The following is an 11,373-nucleotide window of genomic DNA, read 5'->3' as shown; positions in this document are numbered from 1 at the left end:
TTCTCAACTGAATCTGTTCATATTTGCTTTACCTCTGCTAACAGTAGTGATTACAGTAAACTGTTCCCTTGGAATGCAGGATGAGGTTTTAGGTGCTTTTTTGAATTAAATATTTATCATGATCTAGAGAACAAGCAATAATCTTGACCTAAGGCATGTACATTTTGGAAAAAACTGAAGTACAATTATTTCAAAATGATTTGGAATCTGAGAATTCTAATTCAAATTAGCTGCAAGTTAGAGTTTTACATAAATATTCAAGAATACTGACTGGAAGAATTGGTAAACTGTCGAATTCCATAATCTTTTCTATTGAGATGAGACTTTCCCAGCAGTTCCTCCCACTTCTGCACACCATGGCACCCTTCCCCTTTCCTGCTCTGCTCTTATGCATGAGACACAGCACCAAACTGAATATCAGATACCTACCTGCAATATCAACAGTGTATAACATACAGATTCTGAAAAATTATGGACTTGAATTCATGGAGTGATCTTGTGTAAGTTGTTCACCAACCTACTTATATCACAGTTATCTTTAATCAGTTTATTTTAAATAATTGTGTATTTGTGTATTTGAATAAATATGTGTATTTGAAAATAATATACTATTTCTTAACAGGCAATCAGTGTCGATCAGAATAAGCAATCAGTGTCAATCAGAATAAATGAAATATAGGACAATGGACCATTCCTTGATTATTCAATATTATTTAACTACATTTAATTGCTAAACACTCTGTGCCTCATATTACCTTAGCAAATTAAAAACATAATTTTATCACTTTAAACTGGGTGCTTTAAATATTTATAGTATTTGTATTTTCTAATTCCCTTTCAAATGATTCTTGGAAGTTTTCCACTTCAGGCAGAAAGATGAAAAGTTGACTCTATGACTAAAGCATTATATTTAAATATATACAAGCAGTTTTATTTTTATTAGGTAAATTAAACATTTTTTGTTTGACAAATAATACAATTAACAGGAATAAAATGTATTCTGGCCGACCAAACACTTGAAATATAATCTCTAATGGTTAAATATTATAAAATACTTAATTATGCTTATTATAAAATAATTCCACATATTTTAGTAAAATGAAATGTTAAAAAGAAAAAGCAGCATGATTCTGTAAGTAAAGGTAATATTTTTCTAAGTGCCCACACATTGCTGTAGTAAATTTTACATTATTGTGATCATATTCTACATTGTTACCCAGATTCATGTTTGTTTTTTTATCTTTTCAGACAGTCAGCAAAATATACCAAACTGAAAGACATGGAAAGCCACAGTAACGTCTCAGAATTCATTCTTTTGGGACTTTCTTATGATGAGGACATACAAATATTTTGCTTCGTGCTCTTTTTATTCTGTTATGTTTCCATCTTGGTAGGAAACCTCCTGATCCTTGTCTCCATTCCATGCAGTGCCCTCTTTCACCAACCCATGTACTATTTTCTGAGCCATTTATCCTTTATGGACATCTTCTATACCTCTAGTGTTACACCCAAACTGATCAGTGACTTGTTATTAGGGACAAAAACCATCTCCTACAGCAGTTGCATGTTTCAGGTCTTTGCCATGCACTTCTTTGGAAGTATTGAGATCTTTATTCTTGCTGCCATGGCCTTTGATCGCTATGTTGCCATCTGCAAACCCCTACACTACATGATTATCATGAGCAGGACAAGATGCAATCTTCTAGTTTTGGCTGCTTGGGTGGGAGGGGCTGCCCATTCATTTCCTCAATTGTCTATGACAGTGCAGTTGCCCTTTTGTGGTCCAAATGTAATTGATCACTATTTCTGTGATATATTCCCACTGCTAAAAATTGCCTGTACTGATACATACATCACAGGTGTCCTTGTGGTTGCCAATTCAGGTATTGCCACCTCGGTAACCTTTGTTGTCTTATTTGTTTCTTATGTCATTATAATATTCAATTTAAGAAATCATTCAGCTGAGGGAATTCGCAAAGCCCTGTCTACCTGTGGGTCTCATATCACAGTGGTTGTCTTGTTTTTTGGGCCTTCAATCTTTATTTACCTTAGACCACCTACCACGTACCCTGAGGATAAAATATTTGCACTATTTTACACCATCATTGCACCTATGTTCAATCCCCTAATCTATACTTTCAGAAATACAGAGATGAAAAATGCCATGAGAAAGGTGTGGTGTCAAATGTTATTTTCAAAGGAAGCACACAATTAATGTGGAATCAAAAAATAGAAGCTACCACAGAGATTAAATATTTTATTACTATCATGATATAATGGATAAGGTTACTAAGACTTCAAAGGTCAGGCAATCATGAATCACTAATTCTACCACACAAAAGTGATTTGTAAACATAATTAATTTAGTGAGGTATTAAGATAGAGTTGATAGTATAACTGCAAAGAAATCATCTAGGTCCAAGTAATTAAGGCAATGTTATACTGAGGAATGAATTTTAGGGAAAAAAAATTACTGCATATTTTATTTAAAAGTTCATGTTGCTAGAAAGACCACATGGTGACATGTTACTACATTCTGTTGTAATGGAGAATTTAAATCTATAGTTTAAGCAATAATTTCAAATTTATATATATATGTATATATATACTTATTTTTTATTTATCCATGTATCCTCTATAAGTCTTTAGAATTGTGCTATGAGGAAACTAGTATGATCTATCTTACTATGTTTCCTGGGAGTTCACATTCCTGAATTCCCATTAAAAAAATAACTAGGAAGAAAGATTAAAAGTCAACAGTTCAGAAGGCTGATTATACAATTCCTGGTGCCACCTGTTGACCAGAATTGAAAATTAATTCCCATATACTTTAAGGACTTAAATTATATAATGCAAGTGTTGACTCACCCTACTGCCCTAAAATTGGTAAGTAAGTGGATAGTAATTAGTTCCAGAAACAAAGAAATTTTATGTCAATATGAAAACAAAATAAGCAAAAGAAAGATATATGTTCTAATAACAAAGAAATCTGAAAGCAAAAACAGTGTGATACAATACATAAAGCAAATAATCTTTTAAATATCCATAAAGACGACTTCAGGGAAATATTTCCTGAAGAAAACAGAAGAAAATTTGATAAAATGCCATTCCTAAAAATTATCTCTTAGGAAACTGAACATTTATATGAAGGGAGATGGGAATAGATTAGAGGATTGTATGAAAGGACAAGTAATTAAAATATAGAAGGTAATTCAGAATATGTATATGCAGTACAGAAGTTACACTCATTCTGGAGGTAATGCACAAAGGAGGATGAATAAAAGGATTAATAATGATGGAGATAAATTTAAGTATGACTCTTATAGTTAAACAGAATTTGCAAATTATTATTTTGGCATGTTACTAAAAACGGAACAAATCTATTGCCAGTTTTCACTTGTCTTTGGAAAATCATCAATAACAGTATGTCAAAGTCTAAAGGTTTGAGGGAAAGGATTAGATCATGAAAATTTTATTATCATACTGTTTGTATTTCATTATTTAAGACTGAGAAAAATAAAATCTTCTTATTTAATAAACTCATGGTGTAACAACATGTATCTTCCAGTAAAAAAAAATTCTATCCAGTGTTCAAATGTAACAGTTTCTCTTTTATTTGAGTTTATAACCTTTCTCATGTTTGAACATTTCCTATGGCAATAACAATAATCCATTAATAATGAAATAAGTGACATCTAAAAAAACAAACACTTCAACATATATCACCAAGTGAAAATCAAAGAAGGAATGAAATCTAGCAGACTATCACCCTCCACAATATCTTTTTAGTTATTTATTTTCTACATCAAGGTAATAGTACTTTTCCAATTAATGTTGACCCCCTCATTTAAGAACAAGAACATATAAACCAATCTCTCTCTGTTCCTTGGTTCCCATTTCTCCAGACTTTTCTCCTTGCTGCCAGGTATTTGTCATTTCTCAATAGAATGTTTATTTCTCCACACTCTCCTTTCTTGATTGAGTTTCTCCTGCCTCACCATTATTGGGAGATCCAAGAAATAACAAAGAGGTAGTAATGTTTGCCTTTAATTCCAGGATCTCCTTTTTTAATATTTTACCTTTGTTTCAAAGGACATTAGCTCTGATTATTTGGTTATTCATCATTACAGTTGGTTTAATTTCATGTACTACTTATCCAAGGAACCTGTGATATGAATATGAATAAAGAAATATCTTTATATGTGAGTTTGCCTAGGTGTTTATGTTGAATGTGTCTGTGTGTGTATGGCATGGGTGGGCTAACATTTCTTGATGAAGGGCTAGTCCCTTGCTGTTCAGAAAGGTTTTTGCTCTCTAACTCTGAAGTGGTATATACTTTCAGTTTAAATCCAGGAGTAGTTTATTTTTCCCTCTTTGAGATTAAATTGATTGTAAGGAAGAGCAGGCATGCTGAAATGTGATGATTTGCACATGAAACCCATTTTCCCTCCTAAGACCAGGTATGAACCTCTAACTACTTCTTATATATAATATATTACTAATAGACAGGAAAATTGATAGTATTGTAAATAAATACCTAGAAGAGTTCTATCTACCTAGAGGTAGAAGAGCATACTTTATGTCAGATTTAGTAGATGTCCTCAAAGAATATTTCAAGGTATTTTTGTAATTTTACACTACTAAAAGCAACATATAAGAGTTTCAGCTGGGAGTGGATGTAGTGCAAATTGTTGAGCCACTGCATCCCATACATGAAGTTCAGGGCTCAATTCTTGATATCTCCTTAATACAAAAACAAACAAATTAGCAAACAAACAAAATCAACTCACAGGAACCGGTATAGCACAGTGGTTGAGCAAAGGCTTCCCACATACAATGTCCTGGGTTCAATCTCCAACCCTGGTACTTAAAAAAAAGAAAGAAAAAGAGTTCAATCATATTAGTAATTTGTGTTTTTTCTCTTTTCTTATGATTATCATGCTAACAGCTTCTGACTTTTATTAATCCTGTCATAGAACTAACTTTTGGCTTTGTTAACATGCTGTATTTATTACTGCTACTTCTGTCTTTGAGTTCTTTATTTTTATTATATCTTTATCTCTTTAAGGTTTGGATTTAATTAGCTTTTATTTTCATGTATCTTGATACCTAGGTCATGTAGAGCACTGATTACCAAACATTTTCTTTCTTAATGACCACAGTGATATTATTACACATTGTACAGATTTTAAAAGGAAAATAAAGGTGTACTATAAGTATATTAATAACAATCAATTCAACAACTTAAAATTGGAAATTCGATATAAAGTACAAAGCACATTAAAAATAAATAACAGACAATTTCAATAGTACTATGTCTTTTAAAGAATTTGGATGTGTTCTTTCAAATCTTTCAACAAGGAATCTTCAAGTCTCCATAGCTGCATTTGTGAATTCTATCAAATACTAAAACAAAAATAATACCAATTCTACACAAAAAGTTCTAGGAAAAGGAACAAAAGGGAATTTAACTTACTCATTCTATTAAGCCAACAATTTTCTGATACCATAAAATATAATGTTTTTCTGTATATTATGTCAGATTTATTTTTTAGAAATAATATCACCAGTAAATACAGAGGGTTTTACTTCTCCTATCCATTCTGGATGATAATGGTTTTTAAAATCAGTGAGATTAGCAGGTTTTGGGGGATTTGAGATCAACATGGTGGCTGATGGGTATGGGGAATGGCAGGAAGAGATGAGATGTGGAGGCGACTTTGGGACTTGGAGTTGCCCTGGATGGTGCTTCAGGGGCAATCACCGGACATTGTAAATCCTCCCAGGGCTCACTGGATGGAATGGGGGAGAGTATGGGCCATGATGTGGACCAATGACCATGAGGTGCAGAGATACCCAGAGATGTACTTACCAAATGCAATGGATGTGCCATGATGATGGGAGTGAGTGTTGCTGGGGGCGGGGGGGAGGGGTGCGGTGGGGGTGGTGGGGTCGAATGGGACCTCATATTTTTTAATGTAATATTTTTACAAAATCAATTTTAAAAAACCTATTAAAATATTAAAAACTGATTAAAAAGATTATACACTTTTAACAAATAATCAGAAATTAAATTTTTTAAAAATTATATAAAAGCATAAAATACTAAATACATTAAAATAAATATCTAATATTAGTTAATGGAAATATGATAAAACATGTGCAAGGTGTCTGTACTGAGAACTACATGACTTTATAAAGGAGAATTAAAGAATACCATGCTTAATGGAGCTACATTCTATATTTGTAAATGAGGCAATTAAAATTTTTAAAAATACCTTTGTACAAACAAACATTTAAGCCCTAGATTCAATGCTATCATCCCAAAGATTCCAAAATGGCCTTTAAAAAAATTTTTAAAAACCTAATTCTAATGTTTAAATGGAAATGCAGATCATCGGGATTAGTCCACACAAATATACAAAAGAACAAATTTGGAGAAATTACACTTCCTGAATTCAAGGCATTATAAAGCTACAGTAATCACATCTACACGGTACTTTCATAAAGATAGACAAGTAGAACAATAAAGCAGCATGAACAGACCAGAAATATTTCCACATATATATGCCACGTATATATACCTAAACAAAGGAATGTTGGCGTTTCTGCGGGGAAAGAAAAATCGTTTCAACCAATATTGGTGGAACAATTGCACATTGGTAAAAATGGAAAATGAATCTCAATCTGTACCTCACATATTATACACACATTAATACAAAATGGATCATAGGAGTCTACACAAAATATAAAAACACAAAATATTAGAATGAATCATAGAAGAAAATCTTCACATCCTTGGAATTATTGTTAGATACAACTAAGTTTTATTATCCAGAAATGATAAGGCACCATAGATGGATTTCAGTAAAGTAATGTTTGCTGTAAGAATGAGGTTACAAATATACTGATTAAAGAATTTATGCATGAGAAAAAACACTTGAAAAACATTATTAGTAAAGAAATATTATTGAGATTATAAATATTTCATTAATAAGAAAAAATTGCACAACACAATAAAACATGAACAAATTCCTTTAGCATATATATATTGCAAATAATATATGAAAAGTTGCTAGACATAACTAGTCATTATGTAAAATACAAATGATATCACTTCTTGCCAATGAAAGTCTAAAATTAAAGATTGCCATGGAAAGTGTTCTTGAAAACGTGGAGTGACAGAAATCTCATACAATTTTTACACTCCTTAGGCAAGAATGGAAGGCTAGAAAGTACTGAAATTTGGTATTTTTCTACACCAAGTAGATTAGGCTCTGGAAAAACTATCTGCTCAGGCTGTGTTAAAGAGTTTCCCTTGAAAACAGGCATTTGTTAATGAGAACAGACTGTTCTGGTTTTATTTCAAAATGATCACTTTTCCCTTCTCCTGCTGGAAACACAAGGGGATTTTTTCTCTGAAACTGACAGTGGGAATCAGATGGGGCTCCTGGAGGTTAAGTCTCCTGTACATGTGTGCCCCTAGGTTTGGTCTGGAAATTTTGTCTTCCAGCTAGCCCAGGCTTGGACTGCAGTATTTCATCAGTTACCCTTTAGTTTTCCTTCTCAGGGTTGATTCCAGCTGTGGATTCTCCTTCAGATAAACTGTGATTCTTTTTATCTGCCTCTCTCTTAATTCTGTCATCTCAACTCTCTGAAGGATCTAAGATAATTTGATATTCAGTTTTTCAGCTTTATTTTCTTTTGGGAGGGTGAAAGTGATGATTTTCAATCTCTTTATATATCAGAACTGAAAGAAAATCATTATCAATCAATTAGAGGCATTTAAAACATTCTCCAGTATTGTGTATTTCTTAAAGTATAGTGGTGCGGCGGCTTGCTCGGTCAGTAGTGGTGGGGTCTGGCTGTGGACGAGGGGTTGGTCCAGCTCAGGATGAGGGGTCGGTCCCGCTTGGGATGAGGGATCGGTCCCGCTTGGGACGAGGGGTCGGTCGGGCAGCAGACGAGGGATCGGTCTCACAGGGGTTGCGCGGTTCGGCTGACGGGGTCGCCCAGCGAAGCCGGCAACGAAGGGGTCGCCCGGAGAAGCAGGTGATGAACTGGGGACAAGGGAGGCCAGGCCCTTGTTGGGGGCTCTCAGGACTGGAGGGCGCATGGCAGAACTACCGCGGAGACAAGGTAAACATGCAAGTCCAACTTTATTGAGGGAGAGGCAACAGTTTTATAGGGGCTGGGGAAGGCTGATTGGTCGAAGCCATGCCCTGTTCTGATTGGTTGCCGGAGAAAGGTCAGTGGGCGGTACTGGATGGGGGAGGGGTGGTGGTTAGGGATTGGCTGTCGCTGTTGCTGGGGGAAGGGGCAGGGTTTAGGGATTGGTGGCTGCTGTTGCTGGGGTGGAGGGCAGACTTGAGTTTCCCGCCCACGCCTGCGCAGGGAGAAAGAAGAAGAAGGGTGCCGCCCCACAGGCATCATGTGGCGCCATCCGGGAGGAGGGGTGGCCACAGAAGCATGGCTGCCAAGAAGGGGAGACCCGAGGGCACTCTGCACCCATGCCGAGATCCTTCAGGGGTGGCGGTGGGCCCGACCAACCACCCTATTATGGGGGCAGTGGCATTAGGCCTACCATGGCCGCTCCCCCGCCAGGCCAGCAAACCACACTTCAGCCTGAGGGGTGACCGCATTTCCCCCTTCTTTTCAAATAAGGGCCAGGATGGCAGCAGCAACAAGTAGCGGAGGCCCAAGAGGCAGTAAGCAATGAGGGAAGCGGGGCTGAAGAGGGAGATGAGTATGATGGGGATATAAATGTACAATTAGGGGGGCGGTATCTTGCCGTTGCAAGCAAGGGTGGCCAGTGTCCAATTCTGGTTGATCTCGGCGGTATAAAGTCCATCTGCTGTTAAAAGTCCAGAATGACAGCGCACTACAGGTAGTTGATCTCTCCTTGGCAGCGAAGAGCGGCAGAGGCCGACTGTGTGATGGTCTGGAGGATCGCAGCAGTGAGGACAAGTCGCATCAGGGCACCATCGACGGTGGTGGTGGCAGCGTCGGGAGTGGTGGAGACGTAGGTGAGGACAAGAAGGCCAAGGTCTCCACAGGCGCGAGAGAGGCCGATGTTAATGGGGCGGGCTGACATGAGGCAGCCCAATCTGCAACGCAGTGGGGGTTCAGGCAAAAAAAAGGAGGGGGGCAGGGGACGAGAAAGGACGCTTTGGATGGCTGAGAAGAGGAGTGAGGTCGAGACAGGAGGAAGCTCCGCAAGCCACGGGCCGGGGAAAGCGGGTTGCAGGCCGTTTAGCGGGGCTGGTGAGAGGGGTTAGCTTGGCCAGAGGTGGCGAGGGAGAGCATAAGGAGAAGGAGAGAGACTATGTTAATTGGCTCGGCAGCATGGCGAGTGTTGCGGCATCTGCACTGACGGTAGAGTGCGAGCAGCGAACGGACTTCAGGGTTGGATGGTTGCCTCTCAGGGTGGAGGGTGAGCTGGCTCAGTCGGTGCTGGATCACTCGCATCTGGCACCATTCCCTGCGGGACATCCGCTGCTGAGGTGGCGGGTTTGACGTATCTCCCAGGGACCCAGATTGGCTGAGCGGCATCCTGCGGGAAGACACAAGCAAAACCTCGGCCCTGGGTAAGAAGGGGGCACGGGCCATGCCACTGACCTGTTTGAGGGTCCTTCCAAAGGACCAGGGGGGCCTGTGTGGGGCGGTACAAGGGGCCCCAATGCCTATGGACTGCCGAGAGACCATCCTTATCAAAGGTCAAGAGATTTAGATGGATTAGGACAGCGGTGATGATGTCTCCGGGAGGAGTGTGAGGGAGGATTTCCCTCTGTTTTTCAATTTGTTGTTTCAGACGGCGATGGGAGCTCTCCACAATGGCCTGTCCTTGCGGGTTATATGGGATACCAAAATGGTGGGCGATTTGGTAGAGCTGAAGGAACCTCGCAAAGGACTCACTGCGATAAGCAGGGCCGTTATCCGTCTTTAGGTCCCAGGGGACTCCCATGAAGAGAATCCCTTGCCGAAGAGCCTTAATGCAGTGCTTAGCAGTCTCCCCAGACAAGGGGACTGCATAGCACATGCGGGAGAAGGTGTCAATTATAACATGCAAGAACTTAAGGTGTCCAAAGGACGGGACATGCGTGACATCCATCTGCCACCTGGAATTAGGCCTAAGGCCACGGGGATTCACCCCCTGCGGTTGCAGAGGCCCCAGAGGCAGGAAGGGGGCACAGGTTTTGCATGTCCGCACTAGGTGCTTACAAGTCTCAATTGGCAACTCAGGCAAAAGGTGGTGGAGTGAGGCGGCAGAAAAGTGAAACCTCAAATGTAAGGACTTAGCCTGATTGATAGCATCTCCGACCGTATCAAGGGCAAGGGTGGAGACCGTCTGATCCACGGTGTCGTTGCCTGCCGCTAGGGGGCCAGGCAACCCGGAGTGGCTCCGGATATGAGCAATATACCAGGGTGCCATGCGTTTTTCAAGAAGGGTCTTAAGGGCATCCAGTGCCTCATCAATAGGAGAGGAGGTCGGGAAGAATGTAGCTAATTCCAAGACCCTGCAGACTTGCAGAGAATAGAGGCTATCTGTAAAGATGTTAACAGGTTCACAGGGGAAGGCGCGAAACGCTTCTACAATAGCCAAAAGCTCTCCCTTCTGGACGGAGTGTAGGTTAAGATGTGTAAAGACTTTCGGCTCTGCGACTCCGTCCAGGTACACGACCATGGAGTACTTAGTTCTAGACGCATCTGTGAAAATAGTGACAGACCTCAGAAAGGGGGAGGAAGACAGGAAGGGGAAAAAAGGACTTCGGAAGGGGAGTTGGGACACGCCTTGGAGTAGGCGGTGACTAGGGAAATGGCAATTGAAATCGCCTGAAAATCCCTCACACAGTACTTGCATTTGCTCATTATCCCTAATGAGGGAGGTGGTTTCTTTCGCATTAAGCGGCCAAACAATTACAGCAGGCTGAGTTTCAAATGTATGGATGGACAGCTGCACTAAATCGGCTGCGAGAGCGATCCATAGTCTTACTGCAGGGCAGATCTTCTGCATCTTGCTTTTAGAAGGATGGAGCCAGAGGAGGGGCCCGTCCTGCCAAAGAACTCCGGTGGGCGTTCCCTTGGTGGGGAGGACCAACACCTGAAGAGGCTGCTGGGGATCGAACTGCTGGAGGGAGCAATTATTAAGGGCCTTATCTACAGCAGCAATGGCGGCTCAAGCCTCTGGTGTAATGGTTATCTTTGCGGACACGGCAGAGGGGGGTTTATGGCTGGTTTGTAAGAGAGCAAATAATGGCTGGAGCTGTGCCGTGGCAACAGACAGAGCGGGATGGACCCAATTGATATTCCCACAGAGCTGCTGGAGCTCTGTGAGGGTGACTCGGTCTGGCACATTTAGTCGCACAGCCATTG

General features: G+C 40.0%; 1 protein-coding gene across 1 annotated transcript; it reads left to right on the top strand.

Moving 5' to 3' along the window:
• Positions 1-1,279: 1,279 nt before the first annotated feature.
• LOC101442686 (olfactory receptor 4P4-like) lies at positions 1,280-11,148 on the top strand. Its single transcript, XM_004483929.3, has 3 exons — positions 1,280-2,180; positions 8,865-9,022; positions 11,026-11,148. Exons 1-3 carry the CDS (start codon positions 1,280-1,282, stop codon positions 11,146-11,148), a joined length of 1,182 nt encoding a protein of 393 aa, XP_004483986.2.
• Positions 11,149-11,373: the final 225 nt, after the last annotated feature.

The sequence above is a fragment of the Dasypus novemcinctus genome, chromosome 10 (genome assembly GCF_030445035.2).
Source record: "Dasypus novemcinctus isolate mDasNov1 chromosome 10, mDasNov1.1.hap2, whole genome shotgun sequence".
Taxonomy (NCBI): domain Eukaryota; kingdom Metazoa; phylum Chordata; class Mammalia; order Cingulata; family Dasypodidae; genus Dasypus; species Dasypus novemcinctus.
Note: the sequence above shows the minus strand (reverse complement) of the source record. Positions and strands in the feature narration are given on the sequence as shown.